The 18,537-nt window shown below is 41.4% G+C and overlaps 1 protein-coding gene across 1 annotated transcript; it reads left to right on the forward strand.

Annotated features, from left to right (window-relative positions):
* Positions 1–6,903: 6,903 nt before the first annotated feature.
* On the forward strand, positions 6,904–9,507 carry LOC114583127 (vomeronasal type-2 receptor 26-like). The gene is made up of 2 exons (XM_077918189.1): positions 6,904–7,021; positions 8,606–9,507. The coding sequence occupies exons 1-2, from the start codon at positions 7,003–7,005 to the stop codon at positions 9,505–9,507; spliced, it is 921 nt and encodes a 306-aa protein (XP_077774315.1). The 5' UTR covers positions 6,904–7,002.
* Positions 9,508–18,537: the final 9,030 nt, after the last annotated feature.

The following is an 18,537-nucleotide window of genomic DNA, read 5'->3' on the forward strand; positions in this document are numbered from 1 at the left end:
GAATCTGCCCTGGGACCCCTGGCCAGTTCATCTTTCACACCCGAAGCCAGACCTTCTTCAAATAGCATCTGAATGGGTTCCGCCGATAAGTCCCACCCCAATCTGTGAACCAGCATGGTGAACTCAGTCCAGTACTCACGGACAGATCGGCTCCCCTGTTTGCAAGCCATTAGCTGCCTGAGCACCACTCCCTGCTCAATATCGCTGGAAAACATCAGATCCATGGCACGAAAGAACTTCATTGTGTCCTTTAGGACGGCACTATTCGTTGCCATCATGGGTCTCACCCAATCCCGCGCTCCCTTTTCAAGATGCCCAATCACGAAAGCCACTCGCGATTCCTCGTCAGGGAATTCATCAAACTGCACATTGAGGGCATATTGCATCTCTGTTCTAAAGGCATGGTAGTCCTTGGGGTCCCCCCCCAAACTTCTGCACCAATCCTGGTACCTTTCTGGGGAACTGGGTGGCTTTTCCCCTTTTGTCTGCATCCTGAGCCCTTCTCTCCTCAAGCCTTGCCGTCTGCAGCGCCAGCTGGATCTCCAATGCCCGGTAGCTTTCCTCCAGGCTTGGCCCTGCTCCAACTCCTGCTTGCCCGGTTCCGGCTGGTTCGCTCATGATGCCTTCTCCTGCACAAACAGCTTACAAAGACTGTCGGAATGCTGTGATGGGATGATGAGCTGCTTGTGCGTAAAATCGTAGTCCCTCAGAGTTTGTTCAAGCCCACAAACTTCTGTCTGTGACAGAGCCCCTCAGACATGACTGCTCTAGTCACTTGCAGATTCCAACAGTGGTTGCTTTCGGAATCGTTTCCAGCATAAAAGCTCCTTAACGGAAACACGTCTTCTGGACTCACGGCGTGACAGTTTCCGGCGAGGAGTGGGTCTCCCTATGGGAGCTTCAGATACCTCCCCACTGTTCTCGCTGGACGTGTCCCTGAGCCCTCCCTCCTGCTCGCTTTCCCTCAGAGATCCACCTCTCCCTCTGCTGGTTCCTGCTTCAGCTGCTGAGTCTCTCCCAGCCTGCGTGAGCCCCTCCACCAGAGATCCACCTCTCCCTCTGCTGGTTCCTGCTTCAGCTGCTGAGTCTCTCCCAGCCTGCGTGAGCCCTTCCACCACCGGTTCCTCCGATGGCAGTTCCCTGACAGGAAGTCTACAACATAAAAGTTTATAGAATAAAAGTTTTAAATTACAATCCTTGGGGGATCAATGTGAGGAACAGTGAAGAATAGGGGATTAAAAATCTTATCTGGACAAATCAACAAATAGTTTATTTTATCCTCAACCTGATTACATCCATAAATGCATTTACATGCCCTATGAACTATTCCAAGGTATTTCCCTTCTAAGTACATTGAGGGCATCTGTTGAAACCCAAGTTCAACAAAGACCCTACATAATTGTGGAAAAGGAAGCATAGGATAGCAGCCCTGATCTATCAGAATGATGACACTATACTGTGTCTCTTCTGTAGAAGCTGCTTGAAACTTTGCATAGAATTTTTTTTGGGGGGGGGTGCTTTTCATGATTAGAGTAGCAGAAAAACAACCATGAAGCAAACACAAAGCTATAGCCTAACAGATATGTAACAGCCAGCTCCCAAGAGGTTCAACCTCCTCCTTGTACCAGCATGTAATAGATTCCAAACCATCCCAAAAAACTCCATTGATTCGGGGGGGGGGGGTGACATCCTTGGAGCTTTGTATTAAATGATGCCACTTCAAAGGCCAAAAATACACTTAAGAAATTATAATCATTCCTATTATTGTCATAATTACTGTTCTCTGTCTTCTGACAAAATGGACACCCAGAGCCTATACGAAAAATCAACAATGAGCCTATTTTCTAAAAAAACAAACCTATAAAACTCATTCAGAAGTTGATCTAGGGATATGTATGGTATATTCCTTCTTTTGCATAACCACTTTCTCTTTAAATGTTGGGGGGGGGGGTGTCCACCAGATGATTCCACCATGATATTTAACAAAAAGAAGTATACTGTGAGTATCCCTGTTCCTCATACATTCTCCTGCTGGCCCAGTTTATTTTCTACTTCCTAGATTCTTACTGTGGAAAACTGAAGCTCATTGACCAATATAAAATAACACACATGCCCTGTGATTTGCATAACATTATCTGTGGGAAATAAGCTAAGAATTCACAAGTTTACATTTTGGTGCCTTTGCTCACCAGAACAAAATTACTAACACCTGACCTGCAGAGAAAAGTAGGAAGTTGTTTATAGATAAAAAACAAAAAATCTTCACTCATCCTTAGAGGATAAATGGAAGAGATAAAGAAGACACAATGTTAAAGCGAAATTACTGACAAGAGACAAAATGAAATAAAGTAGCAGGATACTGGCACACAGATTCCCTAAACTGCCATGCTGTAAATCTGTGTAGCAACAATATCATCCACCATTCACTGAAGGCTGTAGGAAAGCTGAAAACAGCCAGACTGAATACTGCAATTGGAATCATGGGGACACAGCTTTTGAAGGGACATGTTACCAACAGGATCTTGCTGGTGGTGATGTTGCTGCTTATATTACTGTGTCATACAGTATGCAAGATACATTCTATTAATTGCAGTATATATGATGATCCCCTGCCTATTCCCCATGAATTTTTCCAGCCAGGGGACCTTGTCATCGGTGGGATTGTTTCTCAAATATTCTTTCTTTATGATAGCCTCTCTTTCCTGGAACAGCGCACACAGACCATCACTGATGAACCAGTGTAAGACCTTACTGCTTCCCTCTCTCACTTTGTAATATGTTCAGTTCATAATTACTGAGAATGTGTTAGTGTGATAAATGTGGTTTCCCAGTAACAGTTGGAAATTGTTGATAGATATGTTACATTCTACATTATATTGTGGTTCACAGACCATTAATAAGCTTGCCTCCATGACCCCATTGATGTGACAAAAGCAAAAAACCAAGCACATCATGCTGAAGCCCCATTGCTTCGGCTGGTGGTTGCTGCTGCTTCTGTGGGAAACAGGAGGGAGTACAATATGTGCAGAGAGTAATTTATTCATATTGAACATTTGGATATATCGTTTGTGATAGAACATATGATGCTTATAGTTGTGCATTTCAATATTATATTTTATAATTTTAAGCTACAATACCCCTCAGTCTAACACACTTAGTTAACTGAAGATGATGTGTTGAAATGCTGTCTTATTGTCGCTCCAGCACTTATTTTATTAATCAGACTTCAACTCTGATTACAGTTCAGTGCCTAAGAACTACCAGCACATCCTGGCCTTTGCATTTGCTGTCAAAGAGATCAATGAGAATCCCAACATCTTACCAAATATCTCTCTGGGACTCCACATCCTCAATAGCTACTACACTGCAAGGATGACCTATAAAGCTATCTTAAGCCTTCTGTCAACACGACATAGGTTTGTCCCCAACTTCAAGTGTGACAACCAGAACAATCTGATAGCTCTCATTGGAGGGTGCATCTCTGAAATCTCTGCCAATATGGCCATCATTTCAGCAACCCACAAGACCCCACAGGTAAGCTTTGTTTATGAGTGTATGGAGCTCTCACAACTCTTGTACACAATCTTGATCTCAGCAACCCTTTCAATATATTTCCCATGAGCATTTTCCTGTGGACTTCTCCTAATACACATGCTTGGTTGCAAAGTTCCCCAATGTAAACTATTTTGCAAAACATATTCTCTTCTGTAACACATTTTTATATATTATTTTCACTATTGTATGCATTTTAGTGCATACAATACCTTTGCATATGCATTTTACCCCATATCACTCAGCTAGACATTTTCATTGCTAAAAATGAATGGCAAATTTCAAAGGATCGCTTTGTTTTTTGTTCTCAGGTTGTTTTGAACATGAGCATTATGTAGGTCCTTGCTTAAATGCGAACTGAATTTTATTTCTCCTATTTCCCTACTTATTCCCAATACTACAGAGAAGTTACTCTAAATCTCATTTGACTTTGTCAATACTATGGCCAGGTTTTGTGACATTTTATGTAACATGAGAAATGGCCTCCTGAAGACCACAGACTTGGTGGAAGCCTAATGTCTTTCCCAATGCAGCCAGCTTCAGTCTGGATCACTGTTGTGTGGTCTGCTATTACAACTCAAGCTAGCAGGAGTGATAATTGATGTGAGAGCTCTAGCAGCATGGCGGCAGTGTTCCATGGCCTTTCAGGGCACCATCCTAAACAAAGAGTGCTCTGCCAAGTTCAGGTGAGGTTCATTTGGCATGGTAAAAGGCAGACATGAATGCAGCAGTAAATGAAATATTTAGAAGAAGAGACATGTTGCCTGAGACAAATGATTCCTGATGATACCAATCACTGGGAGATCCTCATAGTCTTCAAGGAGACATACAGGACCTCCTACAAGTGTATGGTTTAAATTTCTCTTCTCTTCTTATACTTTTCATTTCAGCTCACATATGGATCATTTTTGCCACTACAAGGTGCCCAAAGTTTATTCCCATTTCTATACCAGATGGTGCCCAATGAAGCCTACCAGCACATGGGTGTTGTGCGGTTACTTCAGCATTTCAGATGGACTTGGATTGGGCTTGGGGCTGTAGATGATGATCGAGGAGACAGATTTTTACACACAATGATGCCATTGCTTTCCATTCATGGTATCTGTTATGCCTTTGTCACAAGAATACCCAAATGGAATTATGTGGAAGAGATGATAGACTTTGCTTTGCAGCATTTTGAAACCTATGCAAAAATCTTTGAGAGAAAGTCCAGTAAGGGAAATCCCAGTGTATTCTTTATTTATGGGGAGCCTCCATCTTTTCAGGTTTTGAGAATGCTGCTGTTTTCTGCACCTTTCTTCTCAATGCCACCTCTGAATAAAGTATGGATTGTTACATCCCATTGGGATTTTGCATCACACTCTGTTCAGAAGAATTGGGATATGCAAGCCTTTCATGGTTCTTTATCCTTCACAGTTCACTCAAATCAGTTATTAGATTTCCATAAGTTCATTCACAAGTTAAGGCCATCATGGGCAAAAGGTGATGGTTTCATCCAGTTCTTCTGGGAACAGGCCTTCAGCTGCTCATTCAAACTCTCTAAAGAACAGCAAGAGGAGGAAAACAAGAAAGCTTGCACTGGGGATGAGAAGCTGGAGGGCCTTCCTGGAATTTTGTTTGAAATGGACATGACTGGCCACAGCTACAATATCTACAATGCTGTCTACATTGTGGCACATGCTTTGCATGCCATAAAGAAAAGGATCTCCAAGAGTAGAAGGATTATGGAAGGGGGAAAACTGGCATTTCCAAACGTGCAATCCTGGCAGGTAATAGCGATTCAGCTTTTAGTCCAGACGTAAAAGGAGCTGTAAATTTGCATAATTCATTTCTAGCAACATTTTGTTTGGTGGCCTTCTTGTTTTGTTTTGAATAAGCACTGCCAGATATGTTATATAATTGTGCTAATATAGAGTTATTTAATGAGAATGACTTACTGTTGAAAAATTAGTAAGGCCTCCGTGAAGTCCATTGAATAAATTTCAAGACCTAGTGACATCTCTGCACATATTCTCTTTAAAAGGTGCATTCCTTTCTAAGGCACATCGCGTTCAATAACAGTGTGGGAGATTCTGTGCACTTTGATGACAACGGAGAATTAGTTGCATGTTTTGATGTAACAAACTGGTTGATTTTTCCCAATGGCTCACTGGTTAGAGCAAAAGTTGGAAGACTGGATTCTCATGCTCCTTTAGGAAAAGAGTTAAGAATAAATGATGACCAAATTCTATGGCATCCAAGTTTTAACCAGGTAAGATAGGTTATATAACTTTTATGTATATAAAGCTGTGAACATTTGAGTCTCTAAATGAGAAGAATATTAATCCAAAACTGTATGTAATGTACATATTTGTGAAATAAATGTAGAATAGGAGAATTCTTTGGAAGGGGAAGTAACAGAAGAAGAAGAATGCAAAGAATCTGTCATCCAAAGGATCCAGCAATCCTCTCTTTCCCTATTTCATTTCAAGCTGGAAGAGGATTCTGGTGTTTTTTAAATCTTGACTCCTATTTGTTGCAGGCACTTACAAAGATCTCAAACAGCTCAGCTTCATTTTTATTACAACTGGCACTCGTAATGTCAGGGTCATCAGCCCACAATATGGGGATCAGCAATTCTCTACTTATTCTTAGGTTATTAATCCCCTGATGAATTTATGATTGTGTGGTGAAGAATGTGGAAATGAGCCTGTTCGCTCTTACACTGCAACACTGCTGACATGAGCAGAAATTCAATAGAGAAGGGTCTGTACTTCAGACTATAGATTTGCAACATATAGAAGCTGGTGACAAAGGGTAAGAAGTACATGACAGAGGCAATTGAGCCTAATGGGTTTTCCTCACTCTCGGGGGAATATCCGAGGAGGTACAGTCAGTCAGGGAAAACAGGGGAATGGCGGATGAAATAGGGGAGGAGAAGGCAGAGAGAAGTCAAGCGGTGTCAGGGCTCTGCAATGCTGGAGAGCCCTACCACCAACCAGGGAGTCAGGAACAAAAGGGGAAGCGGTGTCTTCGGCACACGCGAGGAGAGAGTAAAAACGCAGAGATCAAAGAAGTCTCGCGAGATTCCCACATATGCTGTGTTGGAGAAGGAGCCGAAGGAAGCCACTCCCCGAATCTGACTCCTCGGATGCAGAAGCATGATTCGGAACTGTTGCTGTTTGTACATATGTAAATAAAGAACTGTAAATATCTCTCTAAGTGAGCAGAGGGTGTTTATTGCGAAGAGCAGACACCACCATGACACTCTTCCCCACACTTGATTCAAATCAGATGGGAAGTGAATGATGGAAGAGGAAAAAAATATCTTATTGCTAATCTCCGTGTTATTATTATGTATAGGTGTTGCCTATTTCTGTGTGCAATGACAACTGCCAACCTGGCTACAGCAGGAAAAAGAAGGAGGGAGAAAAATTTTGCTGCTATGATTGTGCTCCATGTGCAGAAGGGATGATCTCTAAGCAGAAAGGTAGGAGATATAATATGAAAAACATCATATGGAAGGATGCCTTGACACTTAAGGCACATATAGCTACTACTTTGATGAAACTAAGCAGTTCTAGGTCTGATCAGTATCTGAATGGGAGACAGACCAGGGACCCAATATATACAACCTTGCATTCCACAGTGGAATAAAAATGGGATATAAATGTAAGAAAATATTTAAAAATTCATATTAAATTTGTTGCAGTGGGACGGGGGGACATCCCCTCACAGTTTATTGTTGGTTTTACAGCTCCTTGGGTGAGGGGGAGCATATAAATGTAAAAATAAAATAAATAAATAAATAAATAAATAATAAATAAATGCAAATCTAAGGTACCATAAAATAACCAGAGAAATGTGATAATACAAATGCCCATCAATATTATAGGAGGCAAAATGGACCCTATTTGCCAGGGAGTTCCATAACTGCTGAGACCATCTCCTGGGTCCCAGCTAATCATATCACTGAAAAGTCCAGCAAATCTTAATGTATGGATATATTAGGAGAACTTCATCAGTAGTCAAACTGTGAAAAGTAGAGAGCCTTATGATGAAGCAATTAGCACGCAGCGGCCAAGAAACTCTTAGTGTTTTCATATTTCATATTAACTTCCAAAATGAAATACACAGTGCTTGTAGAAGTGCCTCCCATGCTATTTGTTTCCCGACTCAAATAGTTAGGCTATCCCAGCCCAGGTAAGGGTGCAGCTGGGTCACCAGCCAAACCTTATGGAATGCACTCCAAGCCACTGAACCCATCTGAGCCTAGAGAAATAGCAAAGGAACCAGAAGTACCCCCAAGCTGTGAACCATTCCTTCAAAGAGAGTGCAAACAGTGTGACTGCTCATCTCCCCTACCCTGATGGTAAGAAGATGAGCAGTAATTCCTTGTAGAATGCCCTGGCTCATCCCACGTTCCATGAGAGGGGACATTCCACCAGTGGTGTGGAATGATGGTGTGGTCGGGGCGACTCTCTCCCATTTTGCCTCAGGTGGCAAAAGGCCATGGGACAACCCTGGGCTGTTTTGTAATCTGAGTTTGGCACATTCCTGTTCCAATCCTATTTCTTTCTCATTGTATACCGACTGTCTTCTGTAATCAGAAGAGAACTCAAGGCAATGTAAATAGAGATTCCAAACAGTCTACTATCCAGTGAGAAAGTTGAATCAGTCATCAGTCACCTCAACAGGATGATTATGCATTGTACCTTCAGACCATACCCTATAAGAATAATACTACCCATAATAGCAACAAATTATTAATAGAATGAAAAGAAAAATAACAATAATGATACATTTCATATGAAAATTGCTTCTTTGGTCTTTAAAAGTGAATTCATTGTAAGTTTCTAACGCTGTCAGATAAGTGAGTATCATCATTATTCTCAAAGCACAGCATAGATGGTTGAGAACTTCCATATGACATTCTTTGCTTGAGATGAAATTAAAATAAAGAATTTTGATATTAAGGGACCCCTTTTTCCTAGAAATTCATTCTCACTGATCACCCTTTTAAATAGGTGATCAACTTCTGGAAGTATTTAAAGGAGCTCTTTACTATTTTCAGATATGGATGCCTGTGTCAAATGTCCAGAAGACCAGTATCCCAATATGGACCAAACTCAATGCATCCCCAAAGCTGTAAACTACCTCTCTTACAAGGAAACATTAGGGATTACTTTAGCTATCTTAGCCATTTCCTTCTCCTTTATCACAACTTTCATACTTGGAATTTTCGTGAAGCACAAGGACACTCCCATAGTCAAAGCTAACAACAGGACCCTCACCTACATCCTTCTCATCGCTCTCCTTCTTTGCTTCCTCTGCTCCTTACTTTTCATTGGACAGCCTGGAAAGGTCATCTGCCTTCTCCGACAAACAGCCTTTGGCATCATGTTCTCTGTTGCCCTTTCCAGCACTTTGGCAAAAACCATCACCGTGGTTCTGGCATTCATGGCAACACAGCCAGGATCCAGAATCAGAAAATGGGTGGGGAAGAGAATGGCAAATTCCATTGTCCTCTCCGGCTCCTTTCTTCAAGCTGGCATTTGTTCTCTTTGGTTATGTACTTTCCCTCCATTCCCAGATATGGACATGCACTCAGTGACAGGAGAAATGCTACTGGAATGTAATGAGGGCTCAGCTATCATGTTCTACTGTGTCATAGGCTACATGGGTTCCTTGGCCATTGTCAGCTTCATTTTGGCTTTCCTAGCCAGGAAGTTGCCGGACAATTTCAATGAGGCCAAATTTATCACTTTCAGCATGTTGGTGTTTTGCAGTGTCTGGCTGACTTTTGTTCCAACCTACTTGAGCACCAAAGGAAAATACATGGTGGCTGTGGAGATCTTCTCCATCTTAGCATCCAATGCTGGCTTACTGGGTTGCATCTTTTTCCCTAAATGCTACATCATTGTACTGAGGCCTGAACTCAATAAGAAGGAGCAACTCATAAGGAAAACCAAATGAAACATATATGAGAAAATTGTAGCTTAGAGAATTAAGGTAAAGGTAAAGGTACCCCTGCCCGTACGGGCCAGTCTTGACAGACTCTAGGGTTGTGCGCCCATCTCACTCAAGAGGCCGGGGGCCAGCGCTGTCCGGAGACACTTCCGGGTCACGTGGCTAGCGTGACAAAGCTGCATCTGGCGAGCCAGAGCCGCACACAGAAACGCCGTTTACCTTCCCGCTACTAAGCGGTCCCTATTTATCTACTTGCACCCGGGGGTGCTTTTGAACTGCTAGGTTGGCAGGCGCTGGGACCGAACAACGGGAGCGCACCCCGCCGCGGGGATTCGAACCGCCGACCTTTCGATCGGCAAGCCCTAGGCGCTGAGGCTTTTACCCACAGCGCCACCCGCGTCCCTAGCTTAGAGAATTAAGGCTTGATTAAGGAAACATTGTGGGATGCCGGTGGCGCTGTGGGTAAAACCTCAGTGCCTAGGACTTGCTGATCGTATGGTCGGCGGTTCAAATCCCCACGGCGGGGTGAGCTCCCGTCTTTCGGTCCCAGCTCCTGCCCACCTAGCAGTTCGAAAGCACCCCTAAGTGCAAGTAGATAAATAGGTACCGCTTTATAGCGGGAAGGTACACGGCGTTTTCGTGTGCTGTGCTGGTGCTGGCTCGCCAGAGCAGCTTCATCACGCTGGCCGCGTGACCCGGAAGTGTCTGCGGACAGCGCTGGCTCCCGGCCTCTTAAGTGAGATGAGTGCACAACCCTAGAGTCGGACATGACTGGCCCGTACGGGCAGGGGTACCTTTAACTTTACCTAAGGAAACATTAAGGAAATTCTTGCAACTTCAGTGAAGATGGATGCATCACACTTCAGGTTCGCTTCATACCTATATTCTGCAGTCATAAGCCACACCCTCATGTTTCCAGAACTTTCACAGTTCACTCAAATAAACTGTTAGGCTTCCAGAAATTCATATAGCGGAGGAACCCACCCCATGCAGAAGAATGTGTTTCTATTCAGGAGTTCTGGAAGCAAGCAGCCAGCTCTTGCCTAAACCTGTTTAGGGAGGTAGAGAAAACCTGTACTAGATACGAAAAGCTGGAGAGCCTTCTTGGAATTTTGTTTCAAATGAACATGCCTAGCCATAGCTACAATATCTGCAATGCTGTATATGCAGTTGCACATGTAATTGAATTTATTGTATATAGCCCAATGCCTTCACAATGAGTAACAGTGGGAAAATGCAATGTCTTACACTGAACCCATGCAATATGGATATATCAAATCTAAGGAAGTCTACAAAACAAAAGTTTAAAATTACCACCCTGGGAGAAGCGATGTGAGAACCAATAAACAATGGGAGATTAAAAATCTTATTGGGGCAAGTCTTATCTGGACAAATCAATGAGTACAGTGGTACCTCGGGTTACAGACGCTTCAGGTTACAAACGCTTCAGGTTACAAACTACACTATCCCAGAAATAGTACCTCGGGTTAAGAACTTTGCTTCAGGATGAGAACAGAAATAGTGTGGTGACAGCTGTAGGCCCATTAGCTAAAGTGGTGTTGTTGTTGTTTAGTCGTTTAGTCGTGTCCGACTCTTCGTGACACCATGGACCAGAGCACGCCAGGCACCCCTGTCCTCCACTACCTCCCGCAGTCTGGTCAAACCCATGCTGGTAACCTCGAAAACACTATCCAACCATCTCGTCCTCTGTCGCCCCCTTCTCCTTGTGCCCTCCATTTTTCCCAGCATCAGTGTCTTCTCCAGGGAGTCTTCTCTTCTCATGAGGTGGCCAAAGTACTGGAGCCTCAGCTTCACGATCTGTCCTTCTAGTGAGCACTCAGGGCTGATTTCCTTAAGAATGGATGCGTTTGATCTTCTTGCAGTCCATGGGACTCTCAAGAGTCTTCTCCAGCACCCTAATTCAAAAGCATCAATTCTTCGGTGATCAGCCTTCTTTATGGTCCAGCTCTCACTTCCATACATCACTACTGGGAAAACCATGGCTTTAACTATACGGACCTTTGTTGGCAAGGTGACGTCTCTACTTCTCAAGATGCTATCTAGGCCTGTCAGCTAAAGTGGTGCCTCAGGTTAAGAACAGTTTCAGGTTAGGAACAGACCTCCAGAACGAATTAAGTTCTTAAGTCGAGGTACTACTGTAGTTCATTTTATCCTCAACCTGATTGCATTCATAAATGCATTTCCATACCATATGAACTATTTCAAGGTATTTCCCTTCTAAGTATGTTTTGGGCATCTGTTGAAACCCAAGTTCAACAAAGGTCCTACATAATTGTGGAAAAATAAGCATATGGGAGCAGTCACGATGACCCAAAATGATGACACTATACTCATGCACCATCGGAAGAGAGGTAGGATCTTCCTTATTTTAAAAATTGTTGTAGGGATCCTGGTCTCCACATTGAGCTGTTCTCCTCTACATGGGATGAGACTGTATAGCAAGGAGACCAAATAAGAAGAAAGGAAAGAGCAATGATTCAATTTTTCCCACTATTCCATTATAATTTCTCAACAAAATTTATAAACTCTTTTGGCTCTGTCACAATAAAAAGTTTACAATATACTACGTATATTTCTTGGAAATATGTCCCCTAACAGGTATAATCTTTAAATCTCCAACTTTGTCAAATCATTTATACCAATTGAGCATGGAAGGCACTGTTGATAATTTCTACTATGATGTGTTATGCATTCTAATTATAATCTATGGAAGGCAATTACTTCATATTCTCCACCAAGTTTCTGTCAGGATATTATGTTCCTTCATTAAATAATAAATAAATAAATAGTAGATAAATAAATAAATAAATATATGTTTCTCTTTACCAGTCTGTGCTTTATAGTGGGTGGATTCAAGTTTAAATATTAAAGGTTTGTGCAAGCTCCATAATCCTGTATCTCGGTCATATATAACTCCAATTTATCCCTAAATCACATTGTGCTCTCAAGGTCACCTCAGTCTCTGATTATTCCATATGGATAATATTGCTTGCAAGTTGGCTACTTGTTGAATTGTAGTTTCAATTGCATGATCACTTCACTTACACAGAATCCACGTGTCTATTGTAGTAAATAAACAAATCTGGGACTTCAGTCCACTCCTTTGCTACTGACAACAATCCAGTTCCAAGGCAGTGGTGAAGCTTGAATTAACCACAATACCATACAATATCTGTTTTGCCTAAATAATACTTCTGTTGCCCTTAACACCTGCAGTTGCCCAGTAAGAACATGAAGGGTGAATGGTATAATTCATGGTATAATAATGGTAATAATTATAATAATGGTATAATAATACTTTCTTGGCGTGGAGAGATTTGAGGTACTTTTGTCATGCTTGATGAAATGTCAAAGTCTACCTACTCACTGAGGAAGTTTTTGCCATCCCTGTCACTGTCAAAATAACTGGTTTCCATCCTCTGACTTAATTGATGTCTGGGGCCCCATAATTAGGAATAAGAATGAATATTGAAGAAAAGCTATAAAGTCTGCATGTTGCAAATTGGATCTAGGAAGAGGCACTGCTCTTTCATGCATTTGTTGGATCAGAAGGGCTCCCATGGGCTTGTTCTGCCACCATTTTATTACAAAAATTGTATTAGGCGTAACCCTCAACTCTTTGTTTCCCCAAGTTCATCTTCCAATTCTTAGTGTGAAGAAATTGGGCAGTAGCTATGTATCGATTAACAGTTTCACCTATCTACACACTGTTGACCTAATTTACCATTTTGTGGGGTACGGGGCAGACTAAGAACTCTCAACACAACACCCCCCTTTGCAATCCAAGTTAAAGTAATTGATGCCTAGAGGTGAAGATCTATAGCTAAGTATTGTAAAGGGGGAAGAGAGAGAATAAACCTTGAGAGAATAAATTGAGGAGAAAGCACATGATATAGAGATGGATACTGATGGGAAATGATATATATTTATATGCACAGCAAAATTGTTACCTAACAGATCAAACAGTAAATCAGTAGAGGAAGAGTATAGTCTAAGTGGCCTGGTGCTAACAACGTCAAACTTGCAGGTTTGATCCCTGTATGGGACAGCTGCATATTCTTATATTGCCTTATATAATGCCGCAGATGGTAAACGTATAATTTGCAAATTGAAAAATGTGTATCTCAATCTTGGGGGGAAGTTTTGGCAGCAGGATCATGCTGGTAGTGGCATTGCTTCTCATACTGTTGTGTCATACTGTTTGTGGGAAACATGTTGTGAATTGCAGCATATTTGATGACCCCCTCCCGATTCCTCATGAATTTTTCCAGCCAGGGGACCTCGTCATCGGTGGGATTGTTTCTCAAATATTCTTTCTTTATGATAGCCTCTCTTTCCTGGAACAGCGCACACAGACCATCACTGATGAACCCATGTAAGACCTTACTTCTTCCCTCTCTCACTTTGTAATATGTTCAGGTCATAATTACTGAGAATGCGTTATCAAGAAATACTGTGATTTATTTACTTTTGGTGTGAGATATGTGGTTTTCCCGTAACAGTGGCAAATTGTTGATAGATATATTACATTCTACATTATATTGTTATTTACAGACCATTAATAAGCTTTGCTCTATGACCCCATTGATGTGAAAATACAAAAAACCAAATACATCACAGTGAAGCCCCATTTGCTTGGGCCAGTAATTGCTGCTGCTTTTGTAAGAAATAGGAGGGAGGACAATATGTACAGAGAGGAATTTCTTTAGGTATACACTTTGTGATAGCACATATCATGCTTATTGTTGTGCATTTCAATAGTATGTTGTATAATTCTCAGCTACGATACACCTCCATCTTACAAGCTTAACATTAATGTGCTGTTTTATTGTAGCTGCAGCACTTTTTTTTAAAAAAAAAAAAACTAACTGTAACTCTGATTACAGTTCAGTACCTAAAAACTACCAGCACATCCTGGCCTTTGCATTTGCTGTCAAAGAGATCAATGAGAATCCCAACATCTTGCCAAATATCTCTCTGGGACTCCACATCCTCAATAGCTACTACACTGCAAGGATGACCTATAAAGCTACCTTAAGCCTTCTGTCAACACGACATAGGTTTGTCCCCAACTTCAAGTGTGACAGCCAGAACAATCTGATAGCTCTCATTGGAGGGTGCATCTCTGAAATCTCTGCCAATATGGCCATCGTTTCAGCAGGCCATAAGATTCCACAGGTAAGCTTTCTTCATAAGTATATGGAACTCTCACAACTCTTGTATGCTATCTTGATTCCAAAACCCTTTCAATAAATTACCCGTGAACATTTTCCTGTGGACTTCTCCTTATACACATGCTTGGTTGCAATGTTCCCTAATGTAAACTCTTTTGCAAAACATATTCTCTTCTATAATGCATTTTTATATGCTATTTTCACTATTATATACATTCTAATGCACACCATGCCTTTCCATATGCATTTTAGCACATATTACTCAGTTGGAAATTTTGATTGCTAAAATAAAAGAATGGCAAATTTCAAAGAATCACTAGCTTTTTGTTCTCAGGTTGTTTTGAACAAGGGAATAATGTAGGTCGCTGCTTAATCACCCCAGTATGGCTCCCCTTCATCACACACACAGCCCAACAATATGACAAAAGTAATGCTGACACGAAACTCCACACATACACTAAGTAGAAGAAAAGAAGCATAACCACCCCACCCCATACATTCCCCCCTCTCTCCCCTCTTTTCTTCCTAACATACCATTGTATGCAACAAGAAATCTTTAATAAAAATAAATGGGGGTGGGACATAAATTTTATTTCTCTTCTGTCCCTACTTATTCCCAGAGCTACAGAGAAGCTACTCTAAATTTCATAAGACTTTGTCAATCCTATAGCCATGTTTTGTGACATTTTGTTATGTAACATGAGAAATGGCCTCCTGAAGACCACAGATTTGATGGAAGCCTAATGTCTCTCCCAATGTAGCTAGCTTCAGTCTGGATCACTATTGTGGTTTGCTATTACAACTTAAGCAAGCGGGAGTGATAATTCATGTGAGAGCTCTAGCAGCATGGCAGCACTGTTCCATTGCCTTTCAAAGCACCATCCTAACAAAAGAGTGCTCTGCTTATTCATTTGGCATGATAGAAGGCGACCAAGCATGAAGACCTAAATGAAATATTTAGAAGAAGAGGCATGTTGCCTGAGACAAGCGATTCAGGGTAGGTTATGATGAAACCAATTACTGGGGAGATCCTCACGGTGGGCCTCCAAGGACACATACAGGACCTCCTACAAGTTTATGGTTTAAAATTCTTTTCTATTCTTGTACTTTTCCTTTCAGCTCACATATGGATCATTTTTGCCACTACAAGGTGCCCAAAGTTTATTCCCATTTCTATACCAGATGGTCCCCAATGAAGCCTACCAGCACATGGGTGTTGTGCGGTTACTTCAGCATTTCGGATGGACTTGGATTGGGCTTTGGGCTGTAGATGATGATCGAGGAGACAGATTTTTACAAACAATGATGCCATTGTTTTCCATTAATGGTATCTGCTATGCCTTCATCACAAGAATACCCAAATGGAATTATATGGATGAGATGATAAAGTTTGCTTTGCAGCGTTTTGAAATCTATGCAAATATCTTTGATGGAAACTCCAATAAGGGAAATCCCAGTGTATTCTTTATTTATGGAGAGCCTCCATCATTTCAGAGTTTGAGAATGCTGCTGTTTTATGCACCTTTCTTCTCACTGCCACCTCTGAGTAAAGTGTGGATTGTTACGTCCCACTGGGATTTTGCATCATACTCTATTCAGAAAAATTGGGATATGCAAGCCTTTCATGGTTCTTTATCCTTCACGGTTCCCTCAAATTGGTTATTAGATTTCCATAAGTTCGTTCACAAGTTAAGGCCGTCGTGGGCAAAAGGTGATGGCTTTATCCAGTCCTTCTGGGAGCAGGCCTTCAGCTGCTCATTCAAAATATCTAAAGGACAGCAAGAGGAAGAAAACAACAAAGCTTGCACTGGGGACGAGAAGCTGGAGGGCCTTCCTGGAATTCTGTTCGAAATGGACATGACTGGCCACAGCTACAATGTTTACAATGCCGTCTACATTGTGGCACATGCTTTGCATGCCATAAAGAAAAGGAGCTCCAAGAGTAGAAGGATTATGAAAGGAGGGAAACTGGCATTTCCAAATGTGCAATCATGGCAGGTAACTACAATTCACCCTTTGGTACAGAGGAAAAGGAGTTGTAAATTTGCATAATTCATTTCTAGCAGCATTATATAATGGTTCTTATATAGCATTATTTAACAAGAACGGCATACTGTTGAAAAATTTGTAAGGCCTCCGTGAAGTCCATTGAATAAATTTCAGGACCTAGTGACATCTCTGCACATATTCTCTTTAAAAGGTGCATTCCTTTCTAAGGCACATCGCGTTCAATAACAGTGTGGGAGATTCTGTGCACTTTGATGACAATGGAGAATTAGTTGCTTCTTTTGATGTAACGAACTGGTTGATTTTTCCCAATGGCTCACTGGTTAGAGCAAAAGTTGGAAGACTGGATTCTCAGGCTCCTTTAGGAGAAGAGTTAATAATTAATGATGACCAAATTCTATGGCATCCAAGTTTTAACCAGGTAAGATAGGTTAGCTAACTTTTAACTATATAAGCACTGAACTGAAGTATGTAAATGGGGGAAATATCAATCCAGAACTGTATATATTGTACATATATGTGAAATAAATGTTGAATACTGTATTAGGAGATATTTTTTTTGGGGGGGGAGGGCAAGAAGGAGAAGAAGAATGCTAAGGATGTGTCAGCCAAGGAATCCAGCAATCCTCTACTTCCCAATTTCATTTCAAGATGGAAGAGGATTCTGTTGTTCATAAAGCTTGACTCCTATTTGTTGCAGGCACTTACAAAGATCCCAGGTTGACTTCCAAACAGGTTGGCTTCATTGTGATTACAAATGGCAATAGTAATGTCAAGGTCAACCGCCCACAATATGGAGATCAATTCTCTACTCGTAGTTAGGTTTTCATCCCTGATGCATTTATGATTCTGTGATGAAGGGTGTGGGAATGAGCCTGTTGGCTCTGCTTACGTTCTCAGTGCTCATTGCTAGCAGTAAGGAGGCTTTTTTACCCATACAGCATTCTTTTTTCTTCTTCTTTTAAATATATTTTTATTAAACAATTTCAACAAAACAAGTTGCCAATGCAAATAATCAATTACATTATTTCCCCCCTTCCATCCCCCCTTGCCATCCCTCCCTCTCCCTCTCTCCCGAGACTTCCCTCAGCTCCCTTCTCTGATTTGTTTGCACTTGTTACTCTGCATGTTAAAAATTCTACATATTATTACCTTATCTGTCATATATTCTATTAATAAATTTCTGTATGTTTATTCAAAACATGCCAAGGAGTCCAAGGCATTTTATTGATTTTTTAAGTAATTTGTAAAAGGTTCCCAATCTTCTTTGAAGTCACAATTGTCCTTCTCACGTAATTTGTATGTCAGTTTGGCCAGTTCCATATAACTCATCAGTATTTCTTGCCACTGTTCTTTCGTTGGGATTTCCTCATTCCTCCATCCTTGGGCTAACAAGACTTTTGCCGCTGTTGTAGCATACATAAATAATTTTTTTACTTTTCTTTGCAGGTCTTGTCCCACACTCCCTAACAAAAATGCTTCTGGTTTTTTTTACAAATGTCATTTTAAACTTTTTTCAATTCATTTTATATCATTTCCATTTTAATTTTTTTTAACTTCTCTACATTCCCACCACAAATGATAAAAAGTACCTTCTTTTTCTTTACATTTCCAGCATATGTTTGATCCGGTTTTGTACATTTTTACTATTTGTACGGGTGTAGTATACCATCTTTGGGACGCGGGTGGCACTGTGGGTAAAAGGCTCAGCGCCTAGGGCTTGCCGATCGAAAGGTCGGCGGTTCGAATCCCCGCGGCGGGGTGCGCTCCCGTTGTTCGGTCCCAGCGCCTGCCAACCTAGCAGTTCGAAAGCACCTCCGGGTGCAAGTAGATA

The sequence above is a fragment of the Podarcis muralis genome, chromosome 13 (assembly GCF_964188315.1).
Source record: "Podarcis muralis chromosome 13, rPodMur119.hap1.1, whole genome shotgun sequence".
In the NCBI taxonomy this organism is placed as follows: Eukaryota; Metazoa; Chordata; class Lepidosauria; order Squamata; family Lacertidae; genus Podarcis; species Podarcis muralis.